Source organism: Pelodiscus sinensis, chromosome 14 (assembly GCF_052426305.1).
Source record: "Pelodiscus sinensis isolate ZL-2025 chromosome 14, ASM5242630v1, whole genome shotgun sequence".
NCBI lineage: Eukaryota > Metazoa > Chordata > Testudines > Trionychidae > Pelodiscus > Pelodiscus sinensis.
This window is the reverse complement of record NC_143065.1, coordinates 43,015,087-43,034,436: the sequence shown is the minus strand read 5'-3', so window position 1 is coordinate 43,034,436 and position 19,350 is coordinate 43,015,087. Positions and strand designations below refer to the sequence as shown.

Genomic DNA, 19,350 nt, shown 5'->3' with positions numbered 1-19,350 from the left:
TGAAGGGGATGCCGGGGGTCCTGGTATGGGGGGGCCCTCAGGAGGCTGCTGGGGGGCCACTTGGGGTCAAGGGCAGCACGTTTGTATCATTTCAGGCGGTGCCCAGGACCGGTCCCAGTGCTGCCCCTCTTCCCTGCAGGCGTGGGGATGGTTTGAAGCTCTGGCCTGGGGGGCTCTGGCCTGGGGATGAGAGGCTGGGGTGAGGGGTTTAGGGTGCGTCATGGGCTCTGGGCTGGAGATTTGGGGTTTGCGGGGACTGTGGACTAGAAAGGAGGGCTTTGGGGTGAGGCAGGAGCTCTGGGCTGGAGATGAGGGGTTTGAGGTGCATGAAGGGCTCCAGGCTGGTGGGGTGGGGGCCGAGGGGTGGGGTGAAGGATGTGGCTGGGGGGTCAGGCTCACGTGAGTCTGGGCTAGGGATGAGGAGCTCGAACTTTGAGTTGTAGGAGGCAGGTTGCTCCTGGGACTGGGACCAGAGAGGAGGAGGATTCCTCCTGGCACTCACCCAAGCCCCCAAAAAGAATCTTCTCTGAGATACTTTCAAGGGGGTGGGGGCTGCCATGCGCTTCCTGCCCTCCTCCCTCTGCAGACACAGCAGTCAGCTTGTTGTTGGCCCCACTACTTTACAGCCAGGCGGGGAGGGAGTGCAGGGGGCATGGGATAGCAGCCTGCTGCCCAGAGTGCAGGTCAGGTGAGGGCAGAGGTGGTATGTGGGAGATGGCAGGTGGGATCAGGGGATGCTCTGGGGGAGGCATGCTACGGTGGCAGGCAGGGCTGAGGGGGAGACCTGTCTCTGGCATTGATGGAGCTGGGCTATCGGCACCCTGATGTTGGTGGAGTTAATACAATTCACCGGCCCGTTAATACAATTCACTGGCCCTCTGATGGGCAGGTTCCTGATTACAAGGAACTCCAGAAAGGATGATGGAGTCCCCCAGAGATACTGGATGAGATTGTGGAGTCTCCTGATCATATGGATCTTTAAGGATAGAGATAATGGTAGGTTACCCAGGAGAGTCCATGAGTCTGCACCGTCCTTGTGAGGAAAACAGGTCCCGTGCTGGAAACAGTGGAATTGAGAGGGTGAGATCATGAGAAATACGACTGAAGAAAAGCAACCTGGGCTGCTGCTGGGTTATTGTGAGATACTGCTATAGGAAGTCACAATAAAAATCTTCAGAAACTAAATGGAAATTACACACCTCTATGCCCTTTGTCATTTCCCTGTTTAAGACAGACAAAACAATAGATAGTAATGAGAAACTGCATTAATATTATTAACTTACAAAACCTATATCAACACTGCAGTTCTTTTTCGGAAAAAGGTACGCAAATTGCAAACCGCAATTTGTGTACCTTTTTCCAATTCTTTTTTTGGAAGAGGCTTTTCCAACATTTGGTCCGTCTGTATGGCATCCTGATGTTAGTGGAGTTAATACAATTCTGTACAGGGCCAAATGTGGGAAAAACCTCCTCTTTCGGAGGAGTCCTTATTCCTCATAAAATCAGGAATACACAGCTTCCGAAAGTACTCGCCTGCTTTTTCAGAAACTGATCTGAAAAAGTGGACGCGTTCCCTGGACGTGGCACAGTTTTTCCGGGATACCAGAGGTATCATGGAAAAACTCTGTAGTGCAGACATAGGCCCATTCAGGGCTCCATGGCTATCAAGCTACTAATTGTTAACTTTTTATGGTGTATATTCTGCACATTGAAGAAGCCACCCTATGGTTTCTTCTTGGCACATGTTGCAATTGGAGGATGAAACAGATTAATCCGAGTGTGAGGAAGAAATTTTATGTAGGCCACATTATATAAACTCACTGATATTGTTTAGTGAAGTTTGACAGCAATATCTGTAGTTAAAATTGGATTGAATATTTTAAAGCCATTGGAAGAAGAATACTTTACTTTAAAATCACAATTAAAAAATCTGTAATATATCTAAACAAAACCTAAGGTTTTGAACCATTAAACATTCTGTTTGAAACAAAATGACTGTACAGAAGAGTAAACTGAAAAATGGGAACAGATTTCTTTTTTTAATAATTATGAGCAATATCTCAAACTCAGCAATCTTAGGCCATTGAGCTGTGCAGTATGAATGTGCTAATTAATCAATTACTATCCAACAATGTACCCTGTTTATTTACTGTAATGCACTACATGACTATGTAGCAGAACCAGTAATTATTAATCATTGTCAGTAACAAATTTGACTCAAGTTCACCTTCCTATAATTAATAGAGCATATAGTTAGCTTTAATATCTTTCTTTATTAGCAGTAACGATGACAGGATAAAAAGAAAGTGGAACCTGATGCTGAGGTTCATTGAAATGCAGGATTGGACTAATGTATCATACTCCAACCAACAGCACTATTTGTGCTATTACAGTTCATGGTCATTCGGTGGTTACATTTGAAATTAATGCTGGACTGAAATCTATTGAATGTATTAGAAAATAATTACTTTGAATTTTTAAACTGTATTAGTTCAGAGTTTCAAGATACTTTGCACTCATTAATTTAAATGCCTGCATTTGCACTTCCTTAGAAAATGCATGGAAAGGAACAAAATAAACCTGCAGCCTTTTAATAATCCTGTAGCCTCTCATTAAACTGGTGAATGCATTTATAGCTGTTTATGTCTTTTCACACTGTATACAGCGAGAGAAAAGCACCTGCATTTCCAAAGAGTCTCAGACCCTCACAAATGCAAAGGATCATGGCTTGGTATGTATATATTTAATTACAATGAGTTTAGGATAAAAAGTTGAGTATTTTTGGGCGTCCATCTGTCATTCATTGAGGAAGAACAAACCATCTTGACAGCAGTGCTGCTGTATAATAATATTGGCTGGATAGTTTATGCTTTATATATTGAGGTTTCTATTTTGTGAAGGGTACTGTGCTCTTATTAATTGCTGTTTCAAAGCCATTTCTTGAAAAGTGACATGCTACTAGTATCTCAAAGAGTCTTTGGGACTGCTGGGGCGAAGATGGAAGACAACAGACTATAAACGATCCTTAGTTTAAGTGATTCACTTTGTGTACAACTTACTGGGCTGTAATTTTGTAGTAATTTGCTTTGGATCTTGCTATATAATAGCAGAAGATTTTTTTAAAAAAATCTATACATTTGAAAATAGAATAGTTTTGTTTTGATGCTTTTCATCATGTACACAATATTCCAGAAACTATCAGCTTAAAATCTGTAAGCGATAGAGTCCTTCCCCAAGTGTAATAGAAGCTCATAACCATGAGTCAGGCTATTACAATGAAAAATAAATTTGTTTCATTATGAAAGTCTTGCTGAAGAAAAGTACCTGCATATCCACAAAACAATAGGAAGACATTCCATGATACTTTAATTTTTAAAAAGGTATAAAAGTGCAAGAAATTATCAAAAACTGCCTTGCAGATGTTAATGAAATCTCACAACCTTAGTATGTGTGTCATACTCTCTGTGTTTTATAGTTAAGAAAATGGAAGCCCTGATCCTACATAAACTTACACATGTGGTAACTTTACACATCATGAATTGTCACAGTTATAATGGGATTACTCATAACATGTAAAGTTAGGTAAGGATGTCAGAATGTGGTTAATTGACTAGTCAACTAGTCGATGGAATTTCCATTGACTAGTCGATAGGCACCTCCGCATTCCTCCTTTGAAATGTACAAGAGCCCCTGCTATACGGGTGCCTACTTTGAAATGCATAGGAGTCCCCAACAGGGGCTCTTGTGCATTTCAAAGCCATGGAGCCCGGGGTCAGCGGGGGACTTACAGTCCCCCGCTGACTTCAGGCTTCATGCTACACTGCATGCCGCTGGGAGCCCGGGCTCAGCTGGGGACTCCCCAGCTGACCCCGGGTTCTGTGTGGCACTTCCCTGGAGCCCAGGGTCAGCTAGGGACAACCCAGTTGACCCCAGGCTCCATGGCAGCTGCCCCTTTGAATTGCCACAGAGGCGGCATTTTAAAAGGGCAGCCCTGGAGGTCCCCAACTGATCCCGGCTCCACGGCTGCCCCTTTGAAAGGCACACAGGCGCCCCTCCCCTTCCTTGCTGCCTGAATCTTATAGAGGCAGCAAAGGGGGCGGGTGGGAGGGGAAATCGACTAGTCAAAATACTATCCGATAAGCAAATGCTTATCAGATAGTCGACTAGTCTTTTACATCCTTAAAGTTAGGTGTGTGTGTGTGTGTGTATGTTACTGCAGAATTGAAGTCTGAGGGAGACAGTTTAAATTACTTGTTCCAGGTTATACAAGTCTGTAGAGACAGCATTCAAATTTTGAAGTCCTAACTCTCAGTGTCTTGCCCTAATCATTAGACCACAATTATTGCCAAGGAGAGACACCAATATGTTAGTGTAATCAATAAGGGGGGTTAGATCTTATTAAATAAAATGTAAGCTCCCAGTTTATTCCATTCAGTACCATTATTTCAAGTACTTCACATTTCATATCAAATCATCTTTCAGGAATTAAATTAAAATACTTAAAACATATATCTAACTGTGAGCACATGAATTATACTGTTTAGTTGGCACTTCTGTCCAGCAGTCCCATACACAATAAGATTCCTCCAACTAAAATATTTAAGTTTTGAAACACTTGTTGAATTTGCATGATTTTTAATACTAGAAGGGCTCACTGTGATAATCTAATTTGATCTACTGTCTAGCATAGGCCATAAAACTTCCCCAAAACCATTCCTAAAGTATGTGCTTTGAGAAAGCATCCAATCTACATTTAAAAATGGTCATTGATGGAGAATCTACTATGATTCTTATTAAATTGTTCCATTGTTTAATTATGCTCATTGTTAAACAAATATGATTTATTTCCAGTCTGAATTTGTCCAGCTTTAAATTAGAGACATTGGATTGTGTTAGACAGAAGAGCCCATTATTAAATATTTGTTCCCCATGTAAGTACTAACTAATAAACTCTAATCAAGTCTACCCTTAACCTTCTAGTTATTAAGCTATATAGATTGAGCTTCTTTAATGTCTCACCGTATGGTATGTTTTCCTGTCTTTTAATTATTCTCGTGGTTTTTCTCTCAAATTTATCACAACCCTTCTTGGCATACCAGAACTAGACACAGTATTCCAGCAGTGGTTGCACCATTGTCAAATACAGAGGTAAAAATCACCTCTCTGCTTCTGCTCACAATTCCTGCGTATGCATCCTACTGTCACATTAGCTCTTTTGGCCATAGCATCACACTGGGAGATATTTATCCACGAAGACCCCCTCCCCCAAATCTTTCAGTTCCCCGTCCTGTACATTCTTTGTTTCCAAATGTACTTACACCAATATTAAGACACATTTTGCTTGCACTCAGTTTACCAAGGAATCCAAAGTGCTCTGAATCAGTGACCTATCTTCATTATTTACCACCACCCTCAATGTTTGTGTCATCTGCAAACTTTTTCAGGGATGATTTTGTTTTCCTCCAAGTCAAAGCATAGCGCCAAGAATGGACCTCTTGGGATTCCCACTGAAAGCCGACCTGCTTAATGACAGTTCCCCATTTGAAATCTTTCCATTAGCTAGTTTTAATCTGTTTAACGTGTGCGGTGTTGATTTTATATCATTCTATTTTTTCAAATTAAAATGCCCTGTGCCACCAAATACCCATAGAAATTTAAGAGTATACTTCAACACTATTACTTTTATCCACCAAACTTGTAAGCTCATCGGAAAAAATATCAAGTTAGTTTGATAGGATCTATTTTCCATAAACCCCTCTTGATTGGCATTATTTTACCCTCCTTTATTATTAATAGAGTCTTGGATCACTCCCTCCATTATCTTGCCCAGGGTTGTAATCTGGCTAAGAGCCTTATAATTATCTGGCTCACCCCACTTACTCCTTTAAAGACTGCCAGTCTTCTGGAACTTCCCCAGTGCTCTAAGAATTATTGAAATATCAATATTAATAGTTCAGTGATCTCTGCAACCAGTTCGTTTAAGACTCTTGGATTAAAGTTATCTGAAGCTGTTGAATATCTCTGCTGTCTCTGCATCATTATCATCATTTACCATTTCCATCTAGTATGAACCAATAACATTGTCAGGATTTCTTTAGTTCCTTATATATTTTTAAAAATTCCGTTTTATTTTCCTTAAATCTACTAGCTATTCCTTGGCTTCCTTTATTAGTTTTTTTACAGTTCCTAACTTCTGATTTATATTCATTACTATCCATTTTTCCTTTTTGCCATCTCTCTCTTACTTCATTTTCCCGTGGGACAAGATTTTTTTTTTTTTTTTTTTTTTACCAGCACAGTCTTCTTGTTCCTCAGTTGTGGAATTGTGAATTTTTGGATGTCTAGTGACGTTTTCTTAAAGATACCCAGATGTCATATTTTTCTGATTAAATTCTTCTTCTCATCTGTATGAAATTGGCCCTATTAAAGCCTTATTCTTTGTTTGGAGCCATAGTGAATGTGGGTAGCCCAAAATGTGCTGAAAACCACAGCATGTTCTAAGGCCTGAAGCACAAGGTAAATGTGATCATCACTATCACTTGTATCTAAGCTACCATTAACTTTTAGTTCTGTGATCAGTCCCTTATTTTCTCTTAGGACAAGGCATAATATAGAATTGGACTATATTGGCTGCAATGGCATGTCAAATTAGCATACTCTTCTTCACTATGTGGCACTGACCAATCAAAAGCTCCAAACTTTATTTGAACTACCTATACATTCAGCAATTGAACTCCAAGGGCAACTCCTAGTCTCTAAAACAATCCTGTGTTGTCTTCTGATGAACACTGAACCACAGTATGGATGTTAAATTGTGTTTAATCAGCTAATCAGGAATTTCCATCAACTAGTTGATAATGTGGGGAGGACTGCAGAGCCGCTGTGGAGCCCAACTACCCTTCCACTGTTGTATCTTGTTGCAGCTTCTGAAAAGTAACTGACCCTGAACCATTTCTTTGCTACTGATATCTGTCCAGACGTGAGCCCCATCCCACATTCTATTTGTCCTGCCACCCTAGATCTGGATCATCCTGGCTCCACAAATTTAAGATATGTCTATTCAAGGGATCCTATTTTCCTCTGGCAAAAGAGAAGAGAATGTAGTGGTGAGAGCATGAGTACATAATACTGAAATATATATATTTGGAAATTATTTTTTTCAATTGAAAATTGGCATTTTAGTTTAACAGCCATATTACAGTAAACTTCCAATAATCCGGCACCTTTAGGACCCAGGGGGATTATCAGATATGCCGGAGTACCGGAAGGGGAGCTATGAGAGGTCTGGGTGGGGGGGAGAGGGTCAGCAAGGAACTGCACAGCGTGGGAGAGGGCGGCGCTGCGGGACCAACGCGGTAGCACCCCAGCGGCTCTGCCCTCAGCTTCCCCAAGTCCACCGCTGGTCAGTTTCAACAGCAGTGGACTTGGGGAAGCCGGGGGCAGAGCCGCTGGGATGCTCTGCCCCAGGGCTTCCCCAAGTCCACCGCTGCTGAAACTGACCAGCAGCGGACTTGGGGAAGCCGGGGAAAGAGCAGCTCCAATTGTTTGGCTGGCCGGAGCACTTCCGGGTTCCAGTTGGTGCCGGACTATCAGGAGTGCCGGACCACTGGATGCCGGACAATTGGAGTTTTACTTTACTGGGAATTGACATTTTGGCACCAGCAGCATGAGAGTTGAATGTGAGAGATAGTAAAGCAATTTCAATCCTGCCATCAACTCGAAGCTCAGAAGTGCTAATAGTAATTAAAAACTTTTCCCTCCAAATACATTTCACACTTGTACACGCTGAGAAATAACTCTCACCGTGGGAACTTTCAGATCGCTTGTGCTGAGCAAAAACAGGTACAGTTTTCTTTTGTCAGAACAGAACAAAGACAAAGAGGCAGAGGATTTCATTTACTCCTAGGACACTGCAGTCTACTGAGTGCCAGTGAACTAATGAGCCTCTCAGACCGTATGTTGTTCTGGCATGAATCAGGGCTTGATTCTTCTTGAGCCTTAGGAAACTAGTTAATTCCCAAGTTGATATCTGCAAAGTGATTTCCCCCCCTCTGTTGGTAAAGACCAGTGGAGCGCTAGGGTTAGGTCAGAAATCCAGGAAGTCTCTTGTTAAGGTTAGGGTAGAATATAGCATGTATCTTGGTTGCATAGTCAGAAAGGTAGTTTACTTATTTTCAGCACCTCAGTGAGAGAACAAAAAGTGACTATATCCATTGTCTTTGTTTTAAAATTAATTAATAATGCTGTTTAGTAGTTAAGTCTTTTGGCAATGGACTTCTTGCAAGTGCAAGATCTCTACTGCATCTTTCAGAGGCAAGGATCCTGACGATCTCTCTTCCAACTGCAGCAAAACAAAGGCTTCTAGAAAGGATGATTGTTGGCTGAATTCCACAGTAGAAAAGCCTGCTGGTGGTTTCTCCAGAATGGAGAATTTACTGAGATTACACAACAAAAAGACCTGGACAAGTTTAAAATACATACATTTATATTTTATTTGAAGAATAAATCAACAAATCATATAAAGTATCTCACTTCTATTTGTATTTCTTCAATCACTGTGGAGAACGTAGAGGCAGATCAGAAGTTTACGTACTGAGTTAGCCGATCTGTGGCTCATGAATAGCACTGCAGTATTTCAGCTAAACCGGTCTTTGAAAAAGGCAGGCACTATTCAGAGTAACTCCATGGGGAATTTTTTCAATTTGAGATTTTTAACTTTTAGGGTGGTAGGACTTGGCATTTTCAGGAGATAATACAGTCAACCTGCAGGAGAAAATAAACTAACTTTTAAAACAAGAGCATAATCTGCCAGCAAGGCAAATATTACAGCCTTGGATAGGGAGACAGGTTTTCCCCGTCCATTGCCCGTCTGCTCTGAAGACAGCAAACGGCACGTAATCTGATGCTAAGAAACACATAGGAAAGAAAAAGTGACCTTTTAGCATCTATATATAAATTACTTACACAAACAATTTCTCAGTGTTCAAAACCTTATTTTCACAATGTACAAATGGGGGCAGCAAAAGATTCTCTCTCAAAAAGAAAGAGAGGGAAACGTTGTAATTTAACAAATCTGGAAAGCCAAAGAAATTCCAGAAGGCTGAAAAAAGTGAAGGTGTTGATATTTTAAAAGGTTATATGTACTGACCTGGGTTATAGTTAGCTTGACATGGATCCTGGGCAAACTCACTGAAAGGCTGATACGGGATACAGTCAATAAAGAATTAAAAGATGGTAGCATATGTAAATAATCAACATGGTTTTATGGAGATAAGATCTTGTCAAACAATTTTTTTATGAGATCACAAATTTGGTTGACAAAGGTAACTGTGCTTGTGTAATATACGTAGATTGCTACATAGCATTTAAGTTAATACCACACAATTTTGATTAAGAAGTTAGCATTATTACAAAATCAATGTAGAACATATTAGAAAGGTTCAAAAGTAGCTGACTGCTATAAAAAAGCAATTGTAAATGAGGAATCCAGTGGGGTTGTTTATAGTGGGATCAGTTCTTGGACCAATGCTGTATATCATAATTTTCTATGATCTGGAACAAAGTATAAAATCACTGCTGGTTAAATCAGCAGTGGATACAAAAACTGGTGGAGTGTTAAACAGCAATACAAGATGGTTAGCATTACTGAGCAACTGGGGTGTCTCAATAAAATGGGCCCACCTGAACATGCATTTCAGTGTAGCCAAATGTAAGATATTTTGTCTAGGAAATGCTCCCAGGATGGGCGACTTATTTTGGAAAGCAGTAACTCTGAAAGGGACTTCGGGGTCATGATGGATAACCCAACTGAACATGAGCTCCTAGTGTAATGTGGTGGCTAGAGTATAGACGAGACCCTTGGATGTATGTATAAGCAGAAATATAGGTAAGAAAGTGATATGACCACTGTATATAGCATTAATAAGATTATTATTAGAATACTGTGTCTGGATCTCATATCCAAACTTCAAAAAAGATGTTGAGGAATTAGAAAGGGTTCAGAAAAGAGTTACAAAATAGAACTGAGGGCCAGAGAACCAACCTTGCAGTGGGAGATTGAAGAAGCCCAATCTATTGAGTTTATGCAAAAGAAATTTAAGATAGGTCTTGAATGCAGTTTATAACTTTCTCCATGGAGAGAATTCTCACAGCAGAGTACTCTTTAATTTTGCAGGCCATAACAAGAGCCCACCGCTGAAAGCTGAAGCTGATAGATTCAGACTAGAAATAAGACACAGATTTTTAACAGTGGGGATCATTAACTGTTGGAGTAATTTACTGAGGCATGTGGTGGATTCTTTGCCACTTGCAGTCTCTACATCAAGACAGTTCAGGTCTAAAAGAGATGCCTAATCATTTGGTGAAATTCCATGGTCTATGCTACGCAGGTCAGACTAGAAGATCATTATGGTGCCATCTGACTTTTTAAACTACAACTCTATGAATAGAATTTGAGAAATCCATGCTGTACTCCAGGATTCATAATATAACATTAGTAGACATGTACATTAAAATGGGCAATGTTGATTTTGTTCCTCTGTTGTTCGCCAAGATTTCCTTTTGCATAACCAAGGATATTTTAGTTACTGTTTTACTAATAATTTAAGCTCACTCAGTGATCATTAAAATGTCTAGTCTAAACTAATATTAATTCAGTTATGAATAGACACATAAATTATTTCTTTCCTGGATTCCTGAGTTATTCCAAAAGGCTTAAAGAAAAGTTTTAAAATTTCAGTCAACTACTTTTGGGGAGCATCATGTTTGGAGGATTCCTCCTCTTCAAATTTCAGTTTGTTTTCTGCTGTAATTCCCAGAATTGCTTCAATATCTTGAACTGCTATCTGTAATAGATTGAAAGAGTGCAAGTCATTTCATGGATGTTATACTGAAATGAAGTCCCCAACATTTTTTTCAGCTGTTTGCATTTTTCCTCCCAGAAGTAACCTGTGTTATTTAACAGAATGCACCAGTGGGCTGGATTTTCTGATCTGTGGTGGAGCACTCGACGGGACTCACATCCCGATCCGTGCACTACCCCATCAAGCAGCACAGTATATTAATAGAAAGGGCTACTTTTCAATGGTGCTGCAGGCCCTGGTCGACCACCAGGGACAATTCACAGACATTTATGTCAGGTGGTCAGGCCAGGCACATGATGCCCGCATATACCACCGGAACTCATACCTGTACCACAGGCTGGGGCATTATTTCCGAAGAGGAACTATGCAGTCGGGGATGTGCAGATGCCTACGTGCATCATGGCCGACACAGCGAACCCCCTTATGCCTGGCTCATGAAGCTGTTCACGACACCTGGATGCGAGCAGGGAACTCTAACTCCCGCCTGAATTGGGCTCGCTTCCAGGTGGAGTGCGCCTTTGGCCATCTGAAGGGCAGATTTAGATGCCTGCTCATTCGGCTGGACATGGGGGAACACAACATCCCCAATGTGGTAGCTGCATGCTGTGTGCTGCATAATCTAGTGGAGAGGAAAGGGGAGGCCTTCTTCCCTGTGTGGGGGACACGGGCTGATGTGGAGGGGAGGCACTTTGAGCAGCCCCGGACAGCTGCCATCCGGCAAGCCCACCAGCTAGGATTGCGCATTCGAGAAGCCCTGAGGGAGCAATTCTCCCAAGGAGCCTGATGATTTTCCCCAGGGCCTTCCAATTGTGGGATTGCCGCATGCCCAAAAGCCCTCCTGGCCCCACATTCACACATTGTACGCATTCATCACACACTGACAACAGAGACAGGTGTTGGTGAAAAAATATTTACAGTTTATTTCACTGTTGGTTTTTTGAAAAAATAAAATACTCTCTTGTTCAGAAAAATAAAGTGTTTGTAAACAAAGTATAGTGCTTCCCTTCAGTGACTCTCACAGGTAGGAAGGGGGAATGTCAGCCTGGAAGGGGGGAAGGAGGCTCAGGCCTGAGGGTGCTGCCTTGATGAAAAGCCCCTGGCACTTTGGCTGCGGAGGCCTTCTCGCAGACGGCCATGCATGGGGGCTGGGCAGGAGGTGGGGCTGTACCTGGGGCTGGGGGAGAGGCAGGCTGAGCAGGAGGATCAGGAACAGGACCGGGGAAGGCCACGGCCTCCCGGATAGCAGCACAAATCTCAGTGTGCTGCTGGACAAACTTGTCCAGCAAGCGCCTGTGCCATGCTGCCTCTGCCTCTATTCTCTGGTTCATTGCGTCCTGCATCCTTTGCAGGACCGAGGTGTGCTGGCACACCAGGTCCAAATACGGGCACCAGTCCCGACGAGTTCCCTGTAGCCACCTAGGTGGTGGGGCAGGTGTGGCACTCCCCTCCTGGTCAGCGGGTCCAGCTGTGGAGGACAAAAGAGAAAAGTCGTCAGTCATGCTTGCTCACACTTTCCCTGAGAGGGCCTGCCCTCCTCCTTCTCAGCAGTCAGTGCCTGTCCTAGGGTCAGAGGATGCTCGTGTGTGTCTCAGTAAGGCATGGTGTGGCCTGGCCAGCAGCCACGGCCTCCCTGGAACCCAGAAGGTGTGCAGGCCACCATCCTGCCCCCCACACACACCCTAGGACCAAGCAGCACAGCCAAGTGTCAGGCCACAGTTGGGGTTCCCGCAGGTTGCTGAGAGGCCTGAAGCTGTGTGGCAATCCCAACATCCCCAACCCATGCCTGCACCTGGCATCACTGCCTGCAGGAGCGGGTGGTGCCTCGCAGCCATGCGGGTGCAGGAGTAGGACGGCCCTCCCTGAGGTTGGCCATGTGTGCCCCCCCGAGACTGTGATCAGCATGATGTCACAGCACTGCACCATCAACTTTGCTCCCACCTGCCCTGCTCTGTGTGGGGTGGACCCTCACAGCACTCACCTGATGTTCCCTCCCTGGTGTCCGAAGTTTTCTGGGAGGCCTCCTGAGTCTGGACATCTGGCTCCTGGGTTAGGGTCACTGTGCTCCTGGTGGTGTCGTCTTCCTCCTCCTCTTGGAGCTGTTGGTCATCTGCTGGGGTCTAACCCTGGAGTTGCGGCTGCTGCTGCACAGGGGTCTCTAAGCCTGACTCCACAACCCTCTCGGGAGGCAGGAGTTCCCCTGCACCCACGATCCGGTCCAGGTCCTCGTAATAGACACAATAGTGTGCCGTTTCCCCAGAGCGGGAGCCGCGCTCACGGGCCCTAACGTACCCGCCGCAGCTCCACCTTGGCTCTGAGCTGGTCTAAGGAGTGGGGGTGCTGGCTTTTCCTTGCCAGGCCATCCGCCATTCTGGCATAGATGTCAGCGTTCCTCCACCTGGACTGTGGGGCTTGAAGAGCCTCCTCCTCGGACCAAAGCTCCAAGAGGGCTTTTATCTCGGGCCCAGACCAGGAGGGTGCCTGGCGTTTGGTGCCCCTGGCTTCCTGTGGGGATGTGTCCCTGGAAGGACCAGTGGGGTCTTGGGGGGCTTGTCCCTGGGACATGGCTCCGAGTGCCCCCTACCAGGAAGAGCTGCACAGTCAGGGTCCTGGCTGGAACTGGCTTGCTGCCAGAATCTAATCATGGGTGCCTGTGCCTTTTAAAGATGGCTACAGGCAGGAACAATAGAGTTAAAAGCTGTGGCAGGACTGTCCACCAGGGCTTCTTCCTGGAGGCCTTTATTGTCGACATAAATTCTTCCCCGCGTTCACAGAACTGTGTCGACCAAGGAGTAATTCCTCATAAAACGAGGTTTACCGCTGTTGACAAAACTGCTGCGTTCTGTCGACCTACTGTCAACAGGACTTGGCAGTACTACAGATGCAGGTACAGTTTTGTCGACAGAAGTCCACTTTTGTCGACAAAACCCTGTAGTTTAAACACAACCTAAGTGTTAAAATCTTCTGTAGGTCTTACAGGTTAGCAAAGGAACATTTGCTGATGTTCTTTACTTTATAATAAGCCATTATTTCCACTATAAACTAGTTGCTCTGTACTTTCTTATGGCCTGTTTCAGCAAAAGATTACTATTGGACAGAGCTGGATTCATTATTGCCCAATGTTCTCTTTTCACCAGCTTTGCTGGCGTGTAAGGGCTAGCCGAGGAAAGCTCCCAGAGTAGAAATCTGCAGTGCAGTGCAGTTGCCTTGGGTCCACAAATAAAAGGTGAGATCAGTGTGGATTGGTCACCCCAAAAATAGGGATGCAAAGGAAACAAAAATGAAACTGACTAATCTGTTTCATTGTTTAGGGTGACATGTAAATCGATTGAGTGGTGAAGAATGAGTTGCATGTTTTAAATTTAGTTTTAAATTTGATATTAACATTTTAAATGGTTAATAGTAAAATAAGGAACTTCATTTTTTTATTTAAGATTTTTATCTTGATGGTATCCCTTTGAAAACAAGAGACAATTGTGACAGAATTCCCTAAAGATGTTCCCTAAAGTTCCCTCTTTTGCCTCTGACATTAGAAACTCAGATGCTTTGGGGATTTGGTTTCCAATGGTTCCAAGTTAATGCATATTTGTTTTCAAAGAAAAAGTTTCAAACTATTAAATTTAACTAACAGGTTCATTGGGAGACTTACGATATTGACCTCCACACTGTGAAATACGTACTGCTAACAATGAAAAAGGAATGGTTTAGCACTTGTTTACAATACAGCATGAGGTATTTTCAGCCCTGGTAAAGAAATTAACCAGGATCGTTAGTTAATTAACACCTCACCTTAAAATTGGTCTCGCCTTGCATATTAGGTGCTGATATTTCTTGATGGATGATGAAGAGATTGTGAGCAAAGGTCATGAGGACCCCCTGGAGATCATCTCCGATTGTTCTGTTAATGATAGCCAAACAAATGAGTTTACCAACGATTCCCTTCACATGCTTAAAAACAATCGGCCTCTCATTTGTGCCTGTCTGGTGATGGAATTTAATGAGTATTTTCAATCTCACAAGGTGACAATCTTCAGGGAGATCTGAGAGATGAGGCTCCATTTTAACATCAACAGAAAGGATTTGTGTAATAAATAATTTTTATTAATCAACTTAGCAGTAGGTTCAGCTATTCCAAGTTAGGACATTGGCATTAGCATATTTTTTAACATTTAAATTAGTTTAAAAGAACTGTTGCTAATTCAAACACAATTCACGCATAACACTTTTTTTTGTGGTACACAAACACTTGAACTGCATCAGTATTACTTATACTATTGCATTGTACTCAGAAATATTAGTACTAGTGCTTGGAGCTTTAAACCACTGATAGTACATCTAGCATTTCACTATAGTATATTTCATGGAGTGGGAATATGCCTCATCTAGCGCGTCAGTTGCAATGCACATAAGGATAGCGCAGTAAAATGCAGGATGAATTATATGGCTGAGCTATTTAAAATATGTTAGAACCTGAACCACATAGTTACATTTTTGGATCTTAGTTGCCAAATTAAAATGGGTGTCTGATATGTATTTTGCAGTATTGTTTGAGGGATAAGAAATACAGAACAAAGTTTTGAGATTCCTCAGGGCATAACTAAGGGCATGAATAACAGACACTCTCCAGGCTGGCAAAAATATTTGGGTGTATCCTAGTTAATTCTGGGATTAAGCTGTTTGAGTTCCATAACAAAGCATCCATACACTTTATGGATTAATACTTATACAAGTAATACAAAGATTCACGTGGCCAATGCTACAGTTCTTAGTAGATTATAGCACACATTCTCCCGCATGGCTGGTTAGATCTGTGGGTCAGTGTGAGAAGTGTGGCCATTGCCACTAGGGATGTAAGCGACTAGTCGATATGATTATCTGGTAGTTGAGTAGCGACTTTAATAGCCACTTCCCCCCCTCTTGCTGCCTCTATCAGAGAGAGGTGGGGAGGGGAGCTGGCTTAAAAGCAGGTTCCCCCCAGCACTGTCTTGGGGGGGAGGGGCAGACAGGAAAAGTCGTAGCAGGGAACTGACACAAGCCAGGAATTCGCTGATTCCCTGCTCGCGCCCGGTCCCAGATGCTATGCCTCTCCTTTTTAAATGTATTAATAGCCTAGCCTGGGCTAGGAGCTAACCATGCTATAGCTCTGCAGTTTGCCCCCTTATCGACAAATCAAGTCGTCGATGGAAATTCCGTCGACAACTCAATTAGCTGATTACTCATAATTTAACATCTCTAATTGCCACCCACAATTCCTTTGGTTAGTGGCACTTATGACTAGTGGCACTGGCTCCTTGAAGTTCAATGTTCAGGTGCATCCCGTTCAGCCACTCCCCCGCCTGCACACCTAAGGCCATGTCTACACTAAGGAGCAATGTCAAACTAAGGTACGCAACTCCAGTCATGTGAATAGCATAGCTGGAGTCAACGTACCTTAGATGGAGTTAACACAGGATCTCCACTGCAGGGGGTCGACGGGAGAAACTCTGCTGTCGACTCCACTTATGTGTCTAGATCTGATGGAGCACCGGAACTGATGAGAGCGCAATCAGCAGTTGATCAATCCCTGCAGTGCCAATCTCTCGGTAACTGTAGACAAGGCCTCAGAAGCTGCTGCTGATAGTCAGATTCATTTAGTAAGATGAGAACTGCAGGCGGGGATGAGTAAGGTGGGATGAGTTAAACATTAGGAAGTGTTTGGGATTTCAAGATTCTAAGAGGGGTAGGAAAAAAAGTGCAAGGTTCAGTAGAGTGGAAACACCACAAATTTAGGGATTAAAATTTCAGAAATGGCAAAGTTCCATTTTCAAAAGCACTTAGGAGACTATGTTTGCTACATATCAAGTCACTTTTGAAATTTTTACCCTTGATCCTCTACACCTTCCTTTCTGTTGAATTTCTTGCTAACTTCTGTCTAGTTCCATAGAAACATTACTGGAAGCCATCACATCATAACTAGAGGCTGACAATTACTGAATTGCCAGATGGTCTTCCAGTAAATCAAGTTTTATTAAAATCCATGACGGTAATACTTTGTATTTCATCTTCTTCAGCTCAAATAACTGTTTTCCTGTTTATCTGGTTATTTAACTTAGACTATGTACTTACATTATTCCCAATCTGTACCGCTTGTGATCTTCGTACAGTATAAAAATTGTTCCTTGTTTTTCCTGTTATATTGAAAAAAGTTATTTTAACTGTTGCTTAAAACTGAACATACTGATATTTACAGTAAGAGATACTAAAATGTATTGTACAAAATTATGTCTTCAAATAAAAGACAGTTTTAAAGTATATGTAATGGATTATGAAGCTATGTATCTTCAGTCATTTGTACTGGAGAATACAATATAATAATTTTATGTAAATCTAACTATACACACTTCAGAGTCTATTCAGAAACAAATATTTTGTGCCTTCTACAATGGTGGATAGTAACGAATCTTTTAAAAAATTATTTCTGCACACTTTAATTCATCAAGATAAAAAAGGACCATAAGAGTATTGAAGAGTATTGCATTCTGTTAGACTGAGAGAAATTGAACGTTTTTTAGTTCTCATATGTTCCAATTCATTATGAGCCAGATCCTTGTTTCAGTGGAATTGGTGGCAAAATTTACAGGGTTGGATTTTCAGAGGTGCTAAGGCACCTGATATATCATTTGGAAATGTGAGAAATATCTCCGGTTATGAAAAGTGAGTAGGGGAGTGTGAAGTCTTTGCTGAGTCACTATGTGGAAGACTTCTGCCCTCTTTACATATCATCTCCTACCCTTTTTTCCCCCACATTCCTCTATTACTTTCTCATTGCTCTCTTCTCTTGCTCATTCACAATCCTCTACCTCTTCCTTCTCCAGTGAAATCTGTTTCTTTGCCTCCTCCATTCACCCTTCTGTTCTCTGTTACCACCTGATGGCTCTCAATCTCCTGTTCACCTTTCATAGCACAACCTCCACTTTTAAGCCTACTCACACCGATTCTCGGGACAGTTGCCCATGAAGGAGTCAACTAAATAAACTTAATTTAAAGGAAACAAACAGGAAACCTGTTGCTGAACCAGGGGCCTGCTAAAGAATCCTTTCTAATTTTGCTTTCACACATTAGTCTCAGTGTATCTGTTAAAACACGTTATGTATTCAAGTATTAGCAGATCCACCCTTGGCACAAACAAGCAATTAGGACAATTTCATCATGCATTTTGTCCACAGAACAGAACGAACGCACATGGCATGATGCTATGTGATTTCAGAGGGTTTACAGTTTTCAGACAGAAGTTAGGCAGAGTGACTATTACACTTTTCTATATACATTTTTTCTTCTTTCCTACCTGGACATCAAATCCAATGCCATGAGCCTTACATATCTGGAGGAGAACACTATAGTAAATTACTGAAAGATTGGAGTGCCTCAGCTGACTGCTCATTACTGCGTAGCGGCTGCTTACTGGAGAAAGCTGGAAAAAGCAACAACAGTATGTGATTGTTCATTTCCTATCAAGCACCTTCAATTTATTATTTAAATGTAAAGGACTTTCGCTGTTAGCTGCATTGGGGGTAAATCTGGAGTAACTCCATTCCTGTTTGCAGTGTTTTTCTCCTTCTTATCAATGTCACTTGAACATATAATTGTGAAGCAGTGTAGTTGTCTATAGGTCAGATTCTGCTCTCATCTATATTGGTGTAAAGCTGGAATGACTCCCCTGAGATGCTCTTTGTGAAGCATCTGTAGAGGTTTTAATTACTTCACTGATGACGGAAGCAGATTTTGACAAGAGAAAACCACTCCAGATTTGCACTGCTCTAGCTGAGAGCAGAAACTCCACACTGTGTGGATACCTATACTGTTTTCAAGTTATATGCTCATCTGCTATTGAGACTAATGGAAATTCCAGTGCGACAGTCAATGGAGTTTCTTGAGCTATGATCAGAGAGTGGCATATAGATTCCCCAGAGCCAAATTTACAGCTGGCCTCTTTCCAGGTCTGCACATACAGCCACTCCATTTGCATGCACAGTGGCTGTCTCTTTATGTAAATCTCATAACTTGATACCTCACCCCCAATCTGCATTTGTTAAGAGTTTGGGTTTGAAAATGTAGAGGCCATTTTTAAGTGTGGCCTCAAGTATTTATATTGCACTACATAAAATGCAGTATGGTTTTTGTTATTAGAGAGTATTATAAATCTGAAAAGTTTTGCCAATGAGACAGCACAAATCCTATGAGAGATCCTTCTTTTCTGGCAATGAGTTGACGCCTAAAGGACAGTTCTGAGGAATCTGGACACCATAAAACAACAAAACAAAGAAGACGAATGCCTAAGTTCTGAGCACCATTTGGGTGAAAGATGTCTTGATATTACCAAGCAAATGCCAGTTTCTGCTCCTTATTTCTTTTTGACTCACTGAAACTTAGGAACAAACAGTTAAGGGTCTTGCAATCAATATATGTTTATTCTTTGAGTAATAGGATCCTAAAGCAGGACATGACCAACCTC

General features: G+C 42.3%; 1 protein-coding gene and 1 long non-coding RNA gene across 7 annotated transcripts in view; one reads left to right on the top strand and one right to left on the bottom strand.

Annotated features, from left to right (window-relative positions):
* The first annotated feature begins 404 nt into the window (after window positions 1-404).
* On the top strand, window positions 405-10,301 carry LOC142818284 (uncharacterized). 2 transcript variants are annotated; one of them, XR_012895685.2, is made up of 3 exons: window positions 405-996; window positions 2,666-2,731; window positions 10,175-10,301. It is a non-coding gene; the product is annotated as an uncharacterized LOC142818284 (long non-coding RNA). The 2 variants fall into 2 exon arrangements; XR_012895683.2 differs by lacking the exon at window positions 10,175-10,301 and adding an exon at window positions 8,312-8,447.
* IQCH (IQ motif containing H) overlaps window positions 9,125-19,350 on the bottom strand; it is a 136,417-nt gene continuing 126,191 nt past the window's right edge. For 4 of the 5 annotated variants that reach the window (XM_075896862.2, XM_089782089.1, XM_089782087.1 and 1 more), the window contains 4 exons: window positions 18,184-18,309; window positions 16,965-17,026; window positions 14,649-14,757; window positions 9,125-10,844 (listed from right to left, as the gene is read on the bottom strand). In XM_075896862.2, coding sequence (XP_075752977.2) covers window positions 10,743-10,844; window positions 14,649-14,757; window positions 16,965-17,026; window positions 18,184-18,309 — 399 coding nt within the window. In that variant the 3' untranslated portion in view covers window positions 9,125-10,742. The remainder of the gene's footprint in view (window positions 10,845-14,648; window positions 14,758-16,964; window positions 17,027-18,183; window positions 18,310-19,350) is intronic. The other variant, XM_089782088.1, reaches the window with a different exon arrangement.